The sequence below is a fragment of the Sturnira hondurensis genome, unplaced genomic scaffold (assembly GCF_014824575.4).
Source record: "Sturnira hondurensis isolate 20B ecotype Veracruz unplaced genomic scaffold, ASM1482457v3 Scaffold0006413, whole genome shotgun sequence".
NCBI lineage: Eukaryota > Metazoa > Chordata > Mammalia > Chiroptera > Phyllostomidae > Sturnira > Sturnira hondurensis.
In genome coordinates, this window is record NW_028079044.1 from 6,222,319 (window position 1) to 6,245,129 (window position 22,811).

At 38.3% G+C, this 22,811-nt stretch overlaps 1 protein-coding gene across 10 annotated transcripts in view; it reads right to left on the reverse strand.

Annotated features, from left to right (window-relative positions):
* Positions 1–14,526, reverse strand: part of CCDC88A (coiled-coil and HOOK domain protein 88A) — a 132,331-nt gene extending 117,805 nt beyond the window's left edge. For 7 of the 10 annotated variants that reach the window (XM_037047934.1, XM_037047939.1, XM_037047937.1 and 4 more), the window contains exons 1-2: positions 13,616–14,526; positions 13,425–13,525 (exon numbers count right to left, since the gene is read on the reverse strand). In XM_037047934.1, the coding sequence (XP_036903829.1) occupies positions 13,425–13,525; positions 13,616–13,690 (176 nt within the window). In that variant the 5' untranslated portion in view covers positions 13,691–14,526. The remainder of the gene's footprint in view (positions 1–13,424; positions 13,526–13,615) is intronic. The other 3 variants (XM_037047941.1, XM_037047942.1, XM_037047940.1) reach the window with 1 other exon arrangement.
* Positions 14,527–22,811: the final 8,285 nt, after the last annotated feature.

Here is a 22,811-nt window from a genome sequence, read left to right on the forward strand (position 1 = left end):
ACATATTCCCTCCCTCCCTCCCTCTTCCTCATCCTTCCTCATTCAAAAGAAACATAAAATTCATACAAATTAAAGAAAGAAAGGTAAAAAACAAGCTAACAACTAGAGATGTGTTTTCAAATATATGCTTGGGACCATTCACCATTCATTATAGATTCATCATAGTCAGTTATCCACAATACAAATACTTAACTTTAAAATAATGAGATACAAGATCCTAAAATATCATGTGTATATTCCATTTACAAAGTAGAAATATACTTCATTCACAGAGATTTTAATGAGTTGGAAAAAATTAAGTTAGCCTTAAATTATAAGAAAACTCAACACTCTTTTCCCTGAATTTTCAAATTAACTGAGATTTTACTGTGATTTACTTTTTTAAACAAGTTTTTGTAAAAACGGATTGGAATATTGCTTTTACAGGTCTTTCTTCTCAACTTTTCATTCTCTACAGCTTTGGACTAGAACTCAACAGCTAAAACTAAACCATCTTTCTTGGACCTTTACCATCTATGCCAAAAAATCCAGTCAGGCTGTTGTCAATAATAACATGAAGTTCAAGATTTTTTGTAGCCACGACTAGGAAAGTAGTCACGTTAAGAATATACCATTTAAAAAACTTCCTAAAAAACTACTGAGGCCCCAGTGAGGTAGCTCAGTTGGTTGGGAGTGTTGTCTTCATACACCAAGATTGAGGTTCAATCCCCAGTCAGGACACATACAAGAATCAACCTATGAATGCATAAATAAGGGACAACGAATTCATGTTTCTCTTGCTCTAAAATCAATCAATAAGTAACACTTTTTAAAAAATACTACTGAGATATTCCCAATTTGATTTTTAATATAAAGATTATGCTAAAATAAAGTTATGTTAACAATCTTTTTACAATTTTGTTTCATTGTAGCTGTTAAAAATTAGCTATTATTTTCCAGCTTTCCATTTTAATTCAAAATACTAATTTCTATCTCTAGTGGTAATCAAGGGATCATAGCTGCATAAAGAATAAGGAAGTACATTCCTTTTCCACTTTAGTTATTTTCACTTTATTCCATTTTACCCAACCATTACCATTATCCCACAAAGGCCCTAAATCACCACTCAGAATCACCACCTCAAAAAACTCAAAATCCAAAAGTTCTCTCTGGCCTCAACCTATTCCTTTCACTCTCTCCTACTCCTTTACAACTTCTAAGCCTCTTCTCCTTCATCCTATTGCAACCTCCAACCTAATCAGCTTCCTCCTCATGACGTCTTTCCACCTCGCTTTAATGCTCACACTGTATTCAACTATTCACCTGAGTAACCCACCTCACAGCTACACAAGCCCCAATTCTGAATAAACTTTACAGATATTTTGGTCAGTTTCTGAGCATCTAAGCATTAGTAAGTTATTCAATCATGCCAACTGGCTCCACCACAAATGTGAGGTTTCCAAGTCTCAAGTCACCAACCCTGCATGACAATACTTGTATTCATCTTTAACTGGCTCCTTTTGTGACTTCTTCTCAGCAGCTTCATGTAATTTTCCCCCTTTCCTTATATCTCCAACCTTTTAATGTTGCTGTTTCTTAGGAACTGTCATTGGCCTTCCGCTACATTTTTTCCCAACACCCATGTCCTTAGTTTCTATTATAAACTTAAAATCTAATTCCCAAATCTCTACTCTAGACTTTTCCCTGAGTTCCAGACCTATGTATCTATCCACTTGCCCACAATGTATTTGTCACTGTTCACCAAACAATCCAAAATAATCTCAGAACTTATTTTCTACACTTCCCACCCCCCTCAACTTTTCATTCTCCTGTAATGCCATACTTACAAAAGGCAATATTCATCCACTCTCCACTCAAGTAAAAAACCTGACAATTATCCTGGGCTCAATCTTTTTTTTTTTAAATAACATGGTATCTAAGGACATGTTAAGATACCACATGTTGAGTGGTATCTTCCACTCAACACCTCTTCAAATTCATTTCCCATGTGCAAGAAGCAACGATCCCTGCTTTGGCCATACAAAATACGCTACAGTTCCCTGACTCCACCATTTTTATTCATATCTTCATGATATTTTCTTAGCTTAAAATGTCCTTCCTCCTAGTTTCATTGTTTATGACTCCTACTCAACTTTCTTGTCTCAGTTCAAAGGTTCCCTCTTCCAAGAAGCCTTTCCTCCATGTAATTAATCACTTCTCGTTATGCCACTGTGGATCAAGAATATAAGTCTGCTATGTAGCACATACGAGTATATCACACTCCAATTTGTTTACATGTTCATCTCTCTTACCAAACCTTATTCAGCATCATACCGTACCCAGTACTTAGCAGAGAGTAAGTCCTCAGAAACAATTCCATAAATGAATGGATATTTCAATAAACCATCACTTCATGTCTCTAACTGAATATTGTATTTAGATCCTGGCAAAAGAGGTCTCTGCCCTGAGTATTACTCTGGCTCTCCTCAGACCATGCCCCTCACTACCAGGCAAGGAGTCTAGGGAAACAAGAGGATGCACCTATATATGCCCCTTCAGAATGACATTCCAATTATCAGGAACTATGGAATTTCTTGCCCAAATACCCCTAACCCAATTTCAGGGCATGCACAGGCCTCTTTCCCAGGTCTGTCCTGAGAATAGACTATGCTACAGATACACGTACACCCTTGGCCAAGAAGCAGCTATTTGGAGGAGGGAGTACTAGAGCTTGGACTGCAGTCATGCATGTAGCACGTTCACAGCATACACATGAAACCTCTCTGTGGTGCCTGCCAGACAGAGCCAGAGATGACAGAAGGATATAAAACTGTGAGCTTATGAATTCTAAATTCCACCAACTCTAAATTTGACCATTTCCTGAGTCAAATCATTATAAAGGTATATTTATCAAAATAAAAGATCAGGACATATTTAACAACATGTTAATCTGGTTTAGAACCTTTAAATATTTAGGCCTTTTGTGGTAAACACATGCCTGTCCTGGCTCTCACCAATGTTAGAGGCAGGCCTCCTCTCACTCAGAATAAAGTTTTTTTTCAACCTAGCTTTATTAATTATTTAACTACCAAGCTTGGCTGTGTAGTTCAGTTGGTTAGAGTGTCACCCAACACCAATGTTGCAGGTTCAATACCAGGCCAGGACACATACAAGAAGCAACCAATGAATGCGTAAATAAGTGAAACAACAAATCAATGTTTCTTTTACTCTCTGTAAAATCAATCAATTAAAAAAAACCTTTAAAATTAACTAGCAAAACGGAGCTAAAATACTACAGGACTAAAGAGAATATTAAGAGTATTTTCTTATTTCAATGACTGACTAAATAATATATTAAATGACTAATGCAGGATTTCAACTTACAACTCTCAAGTCCATCTTTTTTCCTCTATATCACACTGACTCTAAAAGCAGCTAGTTTACCAATGACTAATTTGAAATATTAGAAAATTTCTCAATACCAATTAAATCTTCAAATATTTATTTTAAAAAACTGAAACTTTCTGCTTAAAACCGGTATAAATCTGTTTCATAAGTCTTAAAAGAAGATCAACTCGTGTTCTTCTGAAAGAGTATAGTTACATATTGGTTTTCCTTTCCACCTATCCTGTGAGGACTAGTTTCCCATAATTAATACATATCACAAAGAGAAATTTCAGTTAAAAATTTAGAATTACTCCCATATGTAACAACTAGTTAACTTCTTCTTCCCTAGGTTCTCAACATTTTCTACAGCTTAACTAGATATGTGTAATACTAAGAATCAGACATTCACTATGGGGTTGCTCTTTTTTTTTAAGATTTTATTTATTTATCTTTAGAGGGGAAGGGAAGGAGAGAGGGAGAGAAATATCAATGTATGGTTGCCTCTCGTGAGTCCCCTGCTGGGAATGGGCCTGCAACCCAGGCATGTGCCCTGACTGGGAATCGAACCACCATCCTTTGGTTCGCAGGCCCGTGCTCAGTCCACTAAACTACACCAGCCAGGGCTGGGGTTGCTCTTGAAGACACTGGTCCAATATAAAGCTGTGGACAAAAATCTCAATTTGTTGAACATCATCAGGAAAGTTAATGGAAATCAAACTGAAGGCCCTGTGTATTCTACTACCAGAGAAAATCATGGACTATGACTTGCTCTTACCACCTCACCTCAAGCAAGACATAAAGTAGGTGAAGAAAATATCCAATAAAGGTAATTAAAACAAGTAAGAGGACAGAGAGAGAAGAAAAAGAGAAATAGAAGACAAACTAAAAAGTAAAACAAACTAAATCCTACAATACTAGAGAGGATCCTCAAATTTTTGAAAATGTGTAAAATGACAAAATGTCTTCACTCATTCCTTTGACATCTCCTGAAAACTTATGACATACCAAATTTATGCTAGGTGATGGTAATACATGCCAAGTTCTATGCTGGGTGTTGGTCATGATGTAACACAAAATCTGTAGCCTCTAAATGCTGTCTAGTAGTCATATCACTTTAACAATTTAGTAAAGGTAGATATGGGATCATAGGGGAGACAGCAATAAACTCTGTCAAGGGACTTCACAGGGTGTGAAAGGATGAATAGTAATTTGCTAGGCAAAAAAAAAGAGAAAAAGAGACAGAAGGAAAGGGCAGTCTAGAAAACAATGATTATTATAATAATAAAATAAAGCAATAAAGATATCAACAGCTAACATTTATTGAACACTTGCTACATGATAAGCACTATTATCCTACTAAATTCTCATAGTAGCCCTATAATTCTTTTTATCCTGTTTATAAAGGAGGAAATCGCTAAAGTAACTTGCTAAAGATCATACAGTTATAAAGAGGTGATACCAACAGACATTATACAAAACTAGGTTGTGAATGATCATGACTTGTTTGAGGAAATATAAGTAGGTAGGTACAATACAGCACAGGATAATAATGATAGCAACCAGCCCTGGGGATACCATGGCCAACAAAACAGAAAATAAGATACTATGCTCCCTTTAGTACAGATTATGTCTACTTCAGGAAGAAAACATTTTCTCCCATTTTATAGATGTAGGAACTTAGATTTAGAGATAATAAGTAAATTGTTTAAGATCATACACTAATAAGTAGCACTGTGAGAACTGAACCCAAATCTGATGCACACCCAAATTCATTCCACTTTATCACATACCCTCTCTATTATTCATTCATACAAGAGTATATGAAGAATTGACTGTATCTCAAGCACTGTGCTAGGAATAGAAAGATGAAAGATATAATACCTAGCTTCCAGAAACTCACAAGTAGTCAACAGAGTCAAGCATACCAAGAAGTGCAAGATAATGAAATAAATGCTGTCACCAAAGCATATACAGTCACACCCAGGTATTCCTCAGCTTCAGAACTCATCAAACCCTGTACTTGTGGTATTCTGACAAGAAAAAAACGTTTCAGCACTCATACTTGCTCGCCACTCAACCCTCCTCTCTAGTGATGAAACAGAGGTTAGTGGGTCACTCTCATGATAGCTCAGGAAAGCTCAATACTTGTAGGTTTTAGCAGTCATCAGGACTTTCAGAACAAATTAATGATGAGTACCGAGGTACCACTGTAGAGGGTCCAATAGAAGCACAAGTTGGAGCACTAAGTCTAAGATGAGCCAGGGTATGGCAGAGAAGTGGTGAGGGTAAATAATAAGCAGTAGTCAGTTAAGAAAGCAATAGTGAGGAGGTGGAAGAGTGTTCTGGAGAAGGGAAGAATATATAGAAAGGAACAGAGACCTATGAGAGTACAGCGTATTTGGGGGTACTATAAGTGTGCTTAATCTTAGCTTATAAATTGAGGTAGTACGTTGCAAAGATAAAAATAGAGAAGTAGGCAGCAGCCAGGTCTCAAAGGAGTCTGCATGCTTAAACAATGTGTTTACTCTCAAGGCAGAAGCTACTGAATCATTTTAAAGATAGGATTGTTTCAGAAAATCTCATATGATCACAGATGAGAAGACAAGTTAAAGGAAGCAAGCCTCAAAGTAAGAAGGCCATTTAGGGGTTACTGCATTAATCTAAGAGTCAGGGCCACAGCTGAGAAATACCTGGGAGGTAAATCACAAAACTTTGTTATAAGACAGCAACTCTGGCTACCCTGTGAGTGTATTTTTAAAGAACCAACAACAGGCCTTCCAGCCAAGTTGGAGACGTAGGTGGAAACACTGTACCTCCTCGCACAACCAAATTTAAGAACAACAAAGATTTAAAAACAAAAACACAACCAAAACAGACAAAAATTTAACTGTACTTAAGTCCAACAACAATGAACCATTCATCCAGACTGGTAAGGGGCAGAGACAGTGGCCTGCAGAGAGGGGTGGTGGCAGGAAAAGGCAGTGGCTGCTGGACTGACCCAGGTGGTGCTCAGGTGGCAGTTGGCAGATCCCAGGCATGGGATGGCAACGGGAAGACCCAGTGAGGGTGAAAGGCGGACCGTGGACACACATTCACACACAGATAAACCAGGTGAAAAAACGGACAGTGAGACACACCATGCAATGCAGGGCCCCAGTGCCAGGAAATAAAACCTAAAAGCACCAATTGAAAAAACTTGCGGGGATTGAGGTGCCGGGAAAAACTCCTAGCCTCACAGGAGTTAGTTGGAGAGACCCACAGGGTCCTAGAATGTACACAAGCCCACCCACCTGGGAACCAGCACCAGAAGGGTCCAATTGGCTTGTGGGAAGTAGCAGAGGGGACCAAAATCCGAGAGAGAGCAGACCAAGAGACATTATTCCCTGTCTGACCCTGCCCCGACATACAGCATCACAGCCCAGCAACTGGGTTGCCCCACCCTGGTGAACACTTAAGGCTCTGCCCCTCACTACGTAATAGGCACAACCTGACCAAAAAATTATGGCTCAAAAAGAACAAATCAAAGCCCCAGAGCCAATATTTTTAAGCGAACAAGAGATAGCCAACCTATCAGGCGCCCAGTTCAAAATACTGGTGATCAGGATGCTCACAGAACTGGTTGATTTTAGTGACAAATTAGAAGAACAAATGAAGGCTACACTAAGTGAAATGAAGGAAAATGCACAGGAAACCAACAGTGATGGAAAGGAAACTGGGACTCAAATCAAGGGAGTGGACCAGAAGGGAGAAAGAAACAACCAAGCAGAAAGAAGGAAGAAAGAAGAATTCAAAAAAAATGAGGAGGCTTAGGAACCTCCAGGACATCTTGAAATGTTCCAACATCCGCATTATAGGGGTACCAGAAGGGAAGAGGAACAGCAGCAAGTGAAAAACCTATTTTAACAAATAATAATGGAGAACTCCCCCAATCTGGCACAGGAAATAGACTTCCAGGAAGTCCAAGAAGCTCAAAGAGACCCCAAGAAGGTGGACCCAAAGAGGAACATACCCAGGCACATCATAATTACATTAGCCAAGATAAAATGAAGGAGAGAATTCTAGAAGCAGCAAGAGATAAGGAGACAGTCATCTACAAAGGAGTTCCCATCAGACTGTCAGCGGATTTCTCAAAAGAGACCTTACAGGCAAGAAGGGGCTGGAAAGAAGTATTCCAAGTCATGAAATCCAAAGACCTACATCCAAGACGGCTCTATCCAGCAAAACTTTCATTTAGAATGGAAGGGCAGATAAAGTGCTTCTCAGATAAGGTCAAATTCAAGGAGTTCATCATCACCAAGCCCTTATTATATGAAATGTTCAAGGGTCTTATCTAAGAAAAAAGAAGATAAAAAATATGAACAGTGAAAGGATAGCAAACTCACAGTTATTAACAACCACACCTAAAACAAAAGCAAACCAAGAGGACAGCTAGATCAGGTTTGGAACCACAGAAATGGAGATCACATGGAGGGTTAGCAACATGGGAGTGGGAGGAGGAGAAGAGGGGAGAAGGTACAGAGAATAAATAGCATAGACAGTAGGTAGAAAACAGATGGGAGGGGCAAGAATAGTATGGGAAAAATGGAATCTAAGAACTTGTGACACATGGACATAAACTAAAGGGGAGAGAATGGTGGGGGAGGGGTGTGCAGAGTAGAGGGGCATGAAGGGGGGAATGGGACAACTGTAATGGCATAATCAATAAAATATATTTTTTAAAAAATGTAAAAAAAATTTTTAAAAGAGTCAACAAACAAAAACTACAAGGTCCAATGAGAAACCTGAGAGTGAGCATATCACAATTTATTAAAGTTGGACATGGACGACAGGGTGGGGATTGACTGTGGGAGTGCGGATGGGGAAGAAGACTGGGCAGGTGAGAGCAACAGGGGAAAAACTGGGACAACTGTAAATGAACAAAGATATATATATATAAATTCAGAGTTGGTGCCATACTTGGTAAGATAACTTATATATGTACATTTTTTAAATCCTCATCCAAGGATATGTTTATTGATTTTAGAGAGAAAGGGGAAGGGAGAGAAGGTGGGAGAGAAGGATAAAAGGGGGGAGGGAGGGAGGGAAGGATAAAAGGACGAAGGGAGAGGAGGGGAGCAACAGAGATAGGCAGATAGAGAAACACCAATCAGTTGCCTCCCATATGTACTCTGACCAGGATAGAACCCATAACCTAGGTATGTGCCCTGATAGGGAATAGAACCTGCAACATTTTGGAGTACGAGATGATGCTCCAACCAACTGAGCCACACAGCCAAAGGAACAACCAATATATTTTATAAGTCATTTTGGGATTATTGTAGTCGTAAAACTAGTACAATCTACTCTTTAAACTTAAGCACTGATAACTTAAGGAACATTTCTCAGTCAACTTCCTCTATTAGATAAGTGGTTACTTTAAATACACTTTATAAAACAGATTCTCATGGAATACTTAAACAGAAATTGGATGACCATGTATCAGGGGTTTAATTAAAAATGTATTTCACAGCCCTGTCCAGTGTGGCTCAGCTGGTTGGGCATCACCCAAGATGAAAGGTTGCTGGTTTGATTCCTAGTCAGGGCACATGCCTAGGTTGCAGTTTGGTCCCTAGTAGGAATGTGTACAGGAGGCAGTTGATCAATGTTCCTCTAACACATTGATGTTTCTCTCCCACTCATTCTCCCTCCCTTTCCCTCTCTCTTACAAAGAAAAAAAGAAAAGAAAATGATTTTCACAGTAGGTGACTCCTAAAGTCCCTTCAAGCTCAAGATTCTAAAAGAAAAACCATAATAAGTATATTACATTTACTAAGTATTTCAAGTATAGATCTCTACAGCTAAATAATGGGGCTGAATCAGAGTAATTCCAAATATTGTTCTGATACCATTCATAATTTTCTCAGTACTTAAACCCTAATATATCCATATTTTCAATTGCTTAGGTAATATAAATAGCATACTTTTTAAACTTTAAAATGATGAAATTAACTACTGTCATAAATTAAAAATTCACAGCAAGTAATATTCAAAATTGGTTACAGAACTGAATGACATTTCAAACATAAAAACAATTACTTCTACTTCACTGTCACAAAGCCATATATATAGCTAGCTCTGGGGAAAAATTACTTCATTCAGCTGAAGTAGGAAAATGCCCTGCAGCATGCAGAAGAGCTGGGCCATCATTCCAGATCTCTAAATAACTTCCTCTTCCCATTAGTTAAAGAGGACTGACACTATGTCACAAGCTCTTACAGAGATTCTTTGATTAAGGAGTTACTCAATGAAATCCAGGATTCATCTCTGAACACAGTGAATCCCAAGTCAGTGAACAGACTCCAAAATTATAAAGCAGAGTCAGTAAACTGGCATGAAGAAATCAACTCTTTAGTTTCAGATTCTAAGTCCAAAATGGCAATCTAGTCACTAATCAATACCTACTCTGAATTAACACTTTAGGTGAAAATAAAATTCTACCATAAGGCTCCTATAACACAATTCTATGCCACATCTGAAAGCAGGAATGTAAGACTGGAGGAGCAAAAGTGTATTTAATGTACAAGTATATAAACAGATATTCACTTCTGGCCAAGCAGGAATAACAGAAAACAAATTTACCCTCCTGCCTGAAACAACTGGGAAAAAAAAAAGACAAAATATTGGAAGGATTTTTTCAAGACAATGGACTCAGGCAACAAAGAACAGTAAATTTCTGAAAAATGGGAAACACACGAGATAGGGCTCACAATTGCCCTAGTTTACTGCCTTGAAGGAATTTCTAGGCCAAGGAACAAGGATGGGGAATCCAGGCAGAGCACAATGGTCTTCCTGAGTTGAGGAGACATAACTTAGTCTGGAGATAGGAAAGTGATTACCATATACAAGACAGAGTATTGAAAAAGGAGAGAGCTACACAGATAGATCCAGAGATCTACAGAGGTATTCTGGAAGTGCTGAACTGAGTACTTATCAGGTACATATGTGTGAGAAACTACCCAAGGCAGTGAAAGAACCAATGAAAAGAATTGGGGTGAACATCACCTAGAATTCACAGAAGTGCAGAAATAGCCCCTGCTACCACCAGCTAGAGTATTAAGAAGGGTTTTGCCTCTATAGTGCAACATTGGTAGTGCCTAACACAGCTTAAAAGCAAAATCTGAAAAGATCAAACTGTTCCCAAGTTAACTGCATCCCAGAACGAAGCTCAAGAATTTTTAATGGAATACAAAAATATCTAGCACGCAACAAGGTAAAAAATTTCAAATGCCTGGCATCCAACCAAAAATTACCAGGCATGCAAAAGCAAGTAAACACAACCCATGAGATAAAACATCAATCAATACCAACCCAGAAATGTCACAGATTTAATTGTAGACCTAGACAGCCAGTTACAACTGAATCCTACATGTTCAAGAAGCTAGAGAAAAGACAGCATGAGAGCTATACAAGTGGAAGATATAAAAAAGACTGTATTTCTAGAGATAAAACCATGTCTGAAAATTTTTTTAAAATGCTGGATAAGATTAATGAAACATTACATATTACAGAAAAAAATTAATGAACTTGGAGACACAGCAATATTATCCAAATGAAATAGAGGACACTAAAAAACCTGAACAGAACACCAGTGAACATAACATCAAGCACCTAATACACAAGTACTAAATGTAACTGGATTTCCAGAACAGGGAAAGGGGGGCAAAAAAATAGATAAAATTGTGTGTGAGAGTAGATAATGGCCAAATTTTGATAAAACTACAAACCCACTGATCCAATAAAGTCAATGAACTGGAAGCACAAGAAACATAAAGACAAATTAAGTTTCATTTACAAAAGATTTTTACAAATTCTACAACCGAATGTAATCTAGATATTACTTAGACAAAGGCTAACTTTTAGGTTCACTTACTGGGTACAATTTCAACTGACAATTTAATAGAGTACATTAAGTCAAACAATTTATATTAAGTAAGGTGCTTAACAGAAGTCTTAATGATTTCAAAATCAGCAAAATATTGCTTTAAAACAATGTATATGTTGTTACTCTATTGGGTAACAAATTTGTGTTGATGTTATTTTAGCAAATTATTTTTAAAAAGCTAAAACATATTTCTTTTTTCCTTAATTTTCTTTTTCTTTACTTACTAAAGATAATTCAGAACAGAATTAGGACACTGAAAAAACTTAAAGAAACTGAGAGGTGGAACTGAAAACAGAAGCAGATTGAGGTTCTCTCCCCAAAAAAAACCTGGCAACCACTATTTTGGAACACCATAACATTCAAAATACACATATATGTTTTTAAGTATAAACTGTACTCAAAGTGGAAACAAGCTGAAGTGTTTTCAGCACCTTGTCTAACTGTTCAGGACTCAAAAAAAAACTAAATATTTTTTTAGAAAAAGAATCACTCAGATAAAAAACATTAAAGTGGAAAACTAAAGTAATGTATTTTCCTATTTTTGTAAACACACCTATTTTTTTAGAGGTCAGTATATAAATCCAAAACTCTTGCTTGTCTAAAAACAAGCAAGAAAAAATTCAGGGAAACAAGTTCTGAGTATCTACTGCAATGGCTACCCTTCCTGTCATGTGTGTTTCCTAAAATAGAACTGAATTTAATTATTCTACCATTTTGCTTAAGAAATAGTGGGGTATTTCAAAGATAAAAAATAGTTCAATGGGAGGACTGCCAAAATATATTTACTATCCCTGGAAATAATTAATGTCTATATTCTTTTTACCTTTCTTAAGAAAATATATATATAACACACGCATTTAGATAAAATACATATTTCTTTGGGTGACTATACAAATAAAACACTTTTGGAAAACATACAGTAGTATAATACATCCCTGTAGGATCAACACATACATTAAAAATACAATACAAACTCTTTGAGCAAACAGACTGCGAAGTTACAACTGGAACAATTATTTATAGATTTGACTTCTACCCTCTTTTTAATATAAAAGTCTTAAAAATTCTAATAGAATACAAAATTGATATTTTATGTTAGGCTATTAGTCTATGAACAGTAGACTAATTCTCTAGTAACATTAATAATGCATGAAATTTCTACAGATATAAAAGATGACACTGTTTTGAAATTAAAAGTTCCAAACTACTCTTTGTAATCAGATTCTGTTCAAGAGAAATAAGGCTAAATATACATTATTTTGAGCACAACTGTAATATTCCATTTGATAACCTATACTTATGTACTTACAATAGATGTACGCTATTAATACAATACCTACAATGATAAAAATGGAGTTTTTATTCACTGATCCAGCTACCAATATGATTTCAATACTGAATTCCCATCTCAAAAACTTTCCTACTTAATACAAACCCAATACCATAAACATAAAGATTTGCCTACTAAATCTTTACCTAGTTGTCATCAAGATTTCAGTCATCTGCATTTCAAAGCTAACTCTAATACCTTTAATGAACCACCAAATATTAACCTAAAAATTCACACAATAAAGCATCTATTCACTTAGTAGCATTTAAATTACTTGATATAGCAACAGTTCCTCACAGGTAAAAACTATTGTTTGAAATTCTGTCTTCTGAAATCTGTTATTACTGCACCAGTTTCTAATTCTGAGCCATACATTTTTAGACACAAAGGTTAGTAAGAAACATTTCTGCATCAAATGTGCATAACTTCACAGAAAAGACCCCCCCCATAGGAAACTATTCGTATTCATTCTCATTGTCATATTTAGTCTCTCTCTCTCCCCTCTCTCTCATTCTCCCTCTCCCTCTCTTTTACCTAATTATCAGAGGACACAATGTGGTTTGAATTTCAGCACTGAAGACAGTAGGGACAATACATGGTATACTGAATGAAAAATTAAAGTTTCATAATTTTAATCAGTGGGTGGTGATAAATAAGTTGGACATGTAAGCTTACCACTCCTTTCAAGGTCCAATTGTTAAACCACCTGATTTTTCTGGCAAAGAACCAAATTAGGAGCTTAAAACATAAAATCTCTAAGTTCACAGTATGCATTTTTAAAAAAACACACAAAAAGTTAACACTTACATTTGGAGCATGACCTGGTTCAAGAACACCCCATCCACCAAAGCCACATATTCATCCAGGTTGGTCCCATTTCCTGCAGCCAGAGGTCCAAACGTTTTAACCTGGAACAGAATGATCATCAAACACGAATGCCCACCTCCATCTCTGCAGCCACAAATAATGCAGCAAAACATATAACAAATAACACTCACCCAAGTGACCAAAGGGCTGGTCATGAACTGCTCCAGAAGGGGAGTAAAAATTTCGTTCTCCATTTTACAGCTCATGTATTTGAAAAAAGGAACTACCACAAAAAAATACGCCTAGGGAACTGTTCACTAAACGTTGAAGTAGAAATCAATGAAAGTCTAATTTGGCACGGGAAGAAAATCCCATCGTGGAGGGGAGAATAGAACTCTCCCTCCTCAAAAAATACCCCAGAGGGAAACAAGCCCAAATCCCAAGAAGTGGCTTCGACAGCAGCCCCGAGCCGCAGTCTGCGCTGGAAATGTCTGTACCGGGCAAGGAGGGGTAGAGAAAAGGCATCTGGAGGAGGAGGAAGGGAAAAGGGGCTGGAGCAGCAAGACAAAAAAGCCCGTCAAGGTTGCCCAGCTCCTGGAGGAGCCAGACTAGCGAAGCTGCCTATAATGAATTAATCCCAACGTGGGCTAAATGAAATACCACGTTCGATTTCTCCTTAAGGGTTCCGGACGGCCGCCAGGCTCGACCTCCGTGTGCCGCTCAACACCTTCCAACCCCCGGTGGGCATAGAGCTGCTTCGAAACGCGGAGCCTCCCCTGCCCCTCACCAACGACAGACAGGGCTCGCCCCTTCCCCCGGAGCAGACACCATGCCTCGGCCGCCCTCAAGCCTCGCCTCCAGCCCCCTTCCCCTCCTAGGGGGTGGGGGCTTGAATATGTCCCTAAGCCTCCAGTTTTCTGAGCCCCGCCAGCCTTTCCGGTGAGCCTCCGGGAGCCCTGGCACAAAAATCACCGCCGCACTCCAACCTAGTCTTCTGCCCTCTGTGGAGGAGCCGGAGTAACGGCTTCAAAACCGCAGTGCCGCATCACACCCCGCTCCTCACCGCCCAGCAGATGCCGCGATCCCGCCGTCAAAAGGAGCGCGCTGCTGCCTCCGCGCCCATATCCTTCCGCCGACTCCCCGCCCCTCCCGCGCCGCAGCCTCTGGATTGTGGGAGTGGGTGAAGAAAACCGCTGCATGAGCGCGCTCCCGAGCGCGCGCGCCCCCGGGCCAGCCCCGCCGCCGCCCAGATTCTGGCAACGGGCGCGGGCACGGACGCGCTCTCGTCGCAGCTGCTGCGGTGGCCGGCGCCTCGATTACTCCCAGGACGTTTGCCAGGGTCTGGGGGCGGGGATGAGGAAGACAGAGGAAGGGGTCTGTCTGCTCACTCATGCCTAATTATGGTTTATTTCCTCCCCGAGTGCCTTCTTTGATGTGTGAAGGAAAAAGAACAAAATCCTTCTCTTCTAACCATGAGGGATGCAGACAGCCTTTCGGACAGTTTGACTTGATCTGTTTAGCATGCTTTCGCCTGCAAAACGGAATGGGAAAACTCGCTTCAGCAAATAGCAAAGGAGGGACTTGAGCCTCAAACTTGTTTTTTTTTTTTTTTTTGCTTTTTTTCTTCTCCTTTTAAAAATCCAGTGCACTAAAAGCATGAATGCTCTTCAAAGTTGCAAGTGAATGTAGTATGATTTTAAATAACCATAGCTGTCTTTCAACTTGTTGGTATTCCCGGGCTGGAGCAAACGTGATTCAGACGTTGTTTTACTATTTGGCCATTGGAAAAAAAAATCCAAACAAAATCAAGAGCTACTGAGAAGAAACATTTGGAAGTCATTCAAGTTGGATGACAAATAAATAGATTACATATTTGTCATGAATCTCTATGCTGTGCACGACTGGAGCCATCAAAGTAATTTTAGCAGTTCTCCAACTAAATTAAATGTTACTTCTTCACTTCAATCAGGAAAATAAAGACTTTTTCCCTGGGACAAAATGAGCATGTTAAACAAATTTTTGAGAGGAAATAAATATAGTATAGTTTTGCAATGTATGCTGTTGACATTTACAGAAACATCTACTCTGATTACTTACATGGTATTTTAAATGAGTGGCAAAAATTGTTTTGTCATACCACTGAATTAAGAAACAGCACCATGTTTTAAGTAGGTAGTTGAGAGCCTGAGCTCTAGTCTTCCAGCCTCATTCAAATCCAGGCTCCAGTACTTGGCTGTGTGAGCCTAGGCAATTTACTGAACCTGTCTGTGTTTCACTCTCTTCATATGTAAAGCAGGGATAATAATTGGGTTAAATTAAATAGCAATGTATAGTAAGTGCTCTATAAATGTTATTGGTGTTGTTTTTAATCATTATTCCCCTAAAATGAAGAATCTTTAGGAAAAAACTTGAAATGTAACTTTTCGTAGTTCATTTGCAGGATGGCTCTTGCTTTGGAGAGCACAGACATGACCTTCCAAAATCATCTTAATTAATATTAGGATGCATTCATGTCACACTTTGCTAACTGGTGCACAGAGGAAAACCTCGCATTGTCCTAGTCAGCACACAGCCTTGGGTCATTTTGGTTGCTAGGAATCCTTTCCTTCTGCTCTTGATGACTCTTTCTTAATCACAATTCTTTACTTGGAAATGCAGACCAAGGGAGAGTGGGAGCCAAGGAGGAAACATCGAGTTCAGGAGTAGCCTGATGGCTGACAGGTTCACTTTTGTTTGTAATCCCTCAGAAACTTGACTCAGTAACATGGAAGTGTTCCTGCTTGTACTGGGCTTTATCTTAAGATGGACCAACCTACTTCATTCACAGGTGAAAAACCCATAAAGTATTAATACCAAAATACAAGAAATTTGGGGCACTTTGAACAGTGATGACTGAAAGGTTAGTAGAGGGGTGGTACGTTACAATAGCATTGTTTATCCAGTTTACATTTAGTAGCTGGTCCTAACAGAAATCTGGATTCCCCTCTAAAGCCAGATGGCCCTACATGTTTCCTAGTCTATCTTTAGGTTTTACACACACACACACACATGCAGGCACACACACACTCAACAAAGAAACATGAGGAGTTAATTGTAAAAACAGGAAGCTTTAGACCAGACTGAGGTCTGGAGTAACTTATTTGAAAACCTACCAATTCACAATTCTCTAGTTTAACAGCAGCCTTAGAAATGCTTCATAATATCTCAGGAGTACAATCAGGAAACTTCTCTGTCTGTCAAAAGAAGGATTTTACATTTACACTATTTAATGGCCTTCAAATTGCAACATCCTATAAGATTAAATCCAAAAGTTTACTCCAATCCTCCTTTCACTTAAGAAGAGATTTCTCACGGTACTTTTGTTTTGTACTTTGTAGTCATTTGTTTGTCCTGAATTCATCCTTTCCTAGAATGTTAAATCCAGCAGAACAAGATTTTAGAAAAATTATACCCATTTGGTTAGGGTCTAAGTTATTTGCTCTGCTCTCTTTTAATCAGAAGTTAAATGGTTAGAATGGACCATGATTCCATTTAGGGGTCACAAGAGAAAGATTCTTCCCCTCTCCTTCCCTCCCCACAATTCCCTGCCCCCGCCCCACTTCACTGTGTATTAAAATTGAAGCTCCTCCTCCAAGTTTCATATACATAACACTACCTGTGTAACAAGAGCACGAAAAGGTACCTCCATCTTGATCTACACTATAGAAAGTGATAGACTGAATCCAAACCAGGATTCTCAGTGATAAATATTTATAAAACTAAACCCATTCATAAATTAGTACCCTAAACATAACAAAGGTAGCTGCAGAGTGGTACCATTCTTCATAATATCCAAAAACTGAAGTAACCTGAGTGTCCATCAATCAATAGATTAATAAATAAAATGTGGTGTAGTTATACAATGGAATATTTGGAAACAAAAAAGTGAAGTACTGCCCTGACTAGTGTGGCTCAGCTGGTCCCTGCAAAGTGAAAGGCTGCCAGTTGGATTCTGGTCAGTCACATGCCTAGGTTGCAGGTCTTTCCCCCATTGGGGCACATGCAAGGGGCAACCAGTCAATATTTCTCTATCACATCAGTGTTTCTTTCCGTCTCTCTCTCCTTCTCTTCCCCTCTCTCTAAAAAATACATAGAAATGAATTATATTTAAAAATGTAGTAATGATACATGCTACACCTTGAATGAACCTTGAAAACATTATGCTAAGTTAAAGAAGCCAGTCACAAAGGATCACTTATTACATGATTTCATTTATCTAAAATGTCCAGAAGAGATGAATCTATAGAGACAGAAAGCAGATTAGTGGTTGCCTACACCTGGAAAGGTTGGGAGGCTATGGGGGTTTCATGTCTTTGGGTGTGGGGTTTTTTTTTGAGAAAACCAAAATATTCTAAAACTGATTGCAGTGATAAATGTATAATTCCATTAATACATAAAATTCATTGATTTGGACACCTTAAACAGCTGAATTGTCCATTATTTCTCAAGAAAACTGTTATTTAGTTTTATTTAGATTTTATTTATTTATTTTTAGACAGAGGGGAAGGGAAAGAGAAAGAGAGGGAGAGAAACATCAATGTGTGGTTGCCTCTCATGAGCACCCCCACTGGGGACCTGGCCCACAACCCAGGTATGTGCCCTGACTAGGAATTGAACTGGCAACACTTTGATTTGCAGGCTGGAACTCAATCTACTGAGCCATACCAGCCAGGGCAAGAAAACTTTTTTTTTTTAAAGAAAGAATGGCACCATTGCCTCATAAATATTTTAAAAGAAATGCTATAAAAAAAAACAATCTCTCATAGACTTTTCAAAGGGGTCTCTAAGTCCTCATGATTTGATGAATAAGATTTTTAAATTATTTATTTATTTATTTATCTTTGGAGGGGATGGGAAGGAGAGAGAGAGAAAAATATCAATGTATGATTGCCTCTCATGCATCCCCTGCTGGGAAGTGGCCTGCAATCCAGGCATGTGCCCTGATTGGGAATTGAACCAGGTTCCTTTGGTTCACAGGCCCACGCTTAATCCACTGAGCTACACCAGCCAGGGCCTGATGAATAAGATTCTTAATTCACCCAAAACATAGAACACATATGTTTAATTTTCTAACATGGTTTTAAAAGGGAATGTAACACAATGAGAGTGAGAGAAAGAGATGAAGTGTGTTGTTTAACTTCTTTGAGCCTCAGCTGTGAAACGGGTATACTAATTTCATTCTCTACTGGACAACTGCTTAGACCATGGGCATGTTGCTCTGTCCTGCATCTCAACTGGGCAGAAGAAAAGAAAGTTGGAAAGAGATGACAGGATAGAGAGAGGGATTCTCCTATCAGTTCGATCTTCATTTATTCCTTTCAAATGCTTTAGTGCTCTGCTCCAAAGTGAACCATCACAAATTCACCATTGTATTCCATGCCACTATCCCCAATAGAAATGCCCTTTCCTGCTTTCTATCCTGATCAACTCCTACACCTTCAGGATTCGAGTGTTGCTGTCTGTGAAGCATTCCTTTTCCTGGGTTGAGCTGACCACTCTCTCTTTTGTGCCTGAATAGTATCTGATCTCCCTTTATTTCTTAACTTGCTCTGAATGGCATGTATTCGCTCAAATGTTCTTTTTCTGAGTAGATGGAGAACTCCTGGAAAGTGACTTGGTTTGCTCATCTTTGTATCCCTGACATTCAAGACAGCATCTCAGTCAATATGTCAAAGAGTCTTCCTTGAACCAGTTTAAATTCCTGAGTTGACGAAAGCTCACAGCAGAGAAATTTCTGAGAAGAACTATTCTAATTAACGAGTTACCTAGAGGAGAGGCATTAGCTGGTGATTGCTGCTTGCCAGTAAATTTGAAGAATTAAAAAGACACTGAGACAAAAAATAAATGGTGCAAGACACATTTTTGCCAACTCTCTATTTTTTTTCTCAGAGAAAAGCTGAGACATGAAATACTCTTATAAATTATTGGTCACCTACCAGCTATTACCAGGATAAGAAAAAAAAGGAAAAAGAAGGACAAATATTATGAAGTAGACTTTATTTTTTAAAAGATTTTATTTATTTATTTTCAGAGAGAGAGGAAGAGTGGGAGAGAAATATCAGTTGGCTGCCTCTCACACAACCAGGGACCTGGCCTGCAACCCAGGCATATGCCCTGATCGAGAACCGAACCAGTGATCTTTAGGTTCACACGGATGCCCAATCCACTGAGCCATATGAGCCAGGGCTGAAATGAAGTTTTAAATGATGAAAAAGAATCACTTTCCTACCTATGGCCATACCTCCCTGAATGCACCTGATCTCGTCTGATCTTGGAAGCTAAGCAGCGTCGGGCCTGATTAGTACTTGGATGGGAGAATCACTTTCCTGTTCTGCCTATAAGTCTGTTCCCAGCCCCTACTATGTACCCATTTCCACCCTAGGGACAGACATTAGCAACACCCAGTTCAAACAGAACCTCACTTATGTGAGAACAAGTGACAGATCCTTTATGAAATACACACAAAATTTCATGTGGCAGGCACTCTTCTCACAGTGAAGACCTCAGAAATAGAATTCATACATAATATACCATAATACAAAATCTTAAAACCTTCTAATAAAAGAAGCACACACTAGCTGTTCCTGGGTAGAATAATACCATTTTTAGGGCATCATTTGAATTTGCCCCACAGCTTTCCCTGTCAGTTTCCACACAAAGCACCACTTGCGCTTTTAGGCTACTAAAAATAAATGTGGATTAAAATAATTAAATACTTCTAATCAAAGGAAAAATGTAGATCTGCTTTTGTATCAAAAAATACAAGTTACAAATGAGGAAATACAAAGACATTTTATTTCCTTCTGCTGAACAGTAGTAGTGGGAAGATATACTTAAATATGTATACACTGATATGAGACTATGTATTTGATTTTCTGCAGTTGAAAGTTAAACTTTTCATGAAACTTTAAAATGTTTAAATGTAAATGCCTCTATTTTCCTTTTAATCACTGTGTACCAGTTGACTCTTTTCTTAACATATTAGCTTGAGAGAATTTTCAGTCTCAATTTTATTCCATGAATTTTTTAACCTAAAGATCTGTCTTGGATCTCTTAACTAAAATAGCAATAAAAATATTCAGTTACATGGAACTAAACACATTTTGTATTGTAGGAATTATTTATTTTCGCATAAAAATAATGTTTCATTGTCATATTTGGAAGAATCAACAACACATAAAGAAGAAACAAAAAATTAAACCTACAATATACCACTCAGAGTTTAATACATTTCTGCATTTATTTCACATTATTTAAAACACTGTACCACTGTCAAACACCAGTGGAAAATACAACAATGATTAAAGTTTTCACAGGGCTCTCAGTTTAAATTAATCAATGAATGGAATTCAAATGCATTTTTAAAAAGATTCTACTCAGTTTTAGAGAGAGGGGAAAAGAGGGAGAAATAGAAGGAGAGAAACCTCAACCGGTTGCCTCTCACATGCCCCCAACTGGGGACCTGGTCCACAACCCAGGCAGGTGCCCTGATCGGGAATCAAACCGACAAACTTTCGTTTCTCAGGCTGGCACTCAATCCACTGAGCCACACCATCCAGGGCTCAAATGCATTCTAATATCAACATTCGTCATATGTGAAGTGTGTAGAACTACCAGATTACCAATTTTTAAAACATCAAATTCCAAATCCCGTAACATGTATAAAACTTGACCAACAAATCTTGCAAAAGAATGAAAGTGTACTTTCTGCCTTTAAAATGAAGCTGTGATTATGGGTTCTATATTTCTCAGTGCATTCTTACTTTCTCCATTAATCAATATTTATTGTGCTACTATATATGTGAGGTAGCACAGTGACCATACAAGACACGTGGAAGACTGTATCTAAACGAAATCAAAATAATAAAATGGCAAATATGTCATTCAATCAATTTGTTCAGAGGTTGGCACATTTTTTCTGTAAAAGGCCAGATAGTAAATATTTTAGGCTTTGTATGCTTTAAGGTATCTGTTGCAACTGCTGTGATAGCACAAAGCAGCCCCTGACTATATGTAAAGAAATAGGCATTACTGTGTTGTATAGTAAACCCTTATCTGCCAAAAGGGACAGCAGTTTGGGTTTGCCCCCAGGCCATTGAATACGAACCTCTAAACTAGTATTCAATATATTTACATTGGATACATAGAGCAAAACAGAAAATGAATTGAAGTTTTTTCCAGTCAATTAACTTTATAAGTAATTAAGTTAACCATCCAACTGTATTGTATAAGTATACAATATGCAGAAGAGTTGGTCCGCCAGTTGTTTGGAAATTGTATAGTGTATCAGATATAGTTTGAATTGTTTTCCATTTCTCATGATATTATCTTTCCCCTGGATATAAAACCATTTTGGGGGGGGGGTGATTTTCTTGAGTCTCAGCAAGAAACAGCAGGCAACTTTAAAGTATTTAACAAGAGAATTTAATGAAAGGATGACTTGGAGAGGTGTAAAGAGTTAAGTGAACCAACATGGGGTGCTAAATTAGCCAGGGAGAAGCAAAAGCCGGGAGTGCTTCCAACTATGGTTGGGGTGGAAGGGACAAAAGGAGGAAACTGTTACCAGAATCCTGAAAGCTCAGTCTTGGAAAAGGAGCCACTGAATAGGAGCTGTGTCCATAAAGAATGGGTCCACTCTGGGATCATGATGCAAAAGAAAACACTGGAAAAGAATATCCCAATCTCTCTCTCCTTCCCGCTTGTATTGCCGGCCAGCGCTCTGCACTGCCGCACCCCATGAAAAGCAGACGGCAAGAGAACACAGAAGATGCAGTCCATGAAGTTCAGCCCCCAGGCACAGAGAGAGGCAGAGAGACCAGAGCTAAAGACCTCGAAAGAAAACTGCCCAGCACAGAGCTGCATGTGAAAATTGTAAATAATACCTAGAACCATTCCTATAGGTTGATAGTCATTAAACATGAAAATTCTTTCCAAATTAACACAAGCTTAAATCTTGGGTGGAATGCCATGACAAAACAGAGGGAACTGGTTTATATTAACAATAAAGTGCTGAAAAATTTGTGGGATATAGTTTGATAGATATGCTCTCTTAATGTAAGGGATAAGCCAAATCTTATTTTTGACTGATGAATATAAAATATCAGTGCACTGGTATCTTGTAACACAGTATTTGCTTTAAGATATTAAATGACTACATTTGTTAAAATAATTTTTATAACTTATTTAAAAACTTGATTTTTAAGTAGTGGAAATTATAATTAAAATACATTATTTTCAAAGACTTTATTTATTTATTTTTAGAGAGAGGGGAAAGGAGGGAGAAAGAGAGGGAGAGAAACATTACTATGTGGTTGTCTCTATTGCATCCTGAAGTGGGGACCTGGCCTA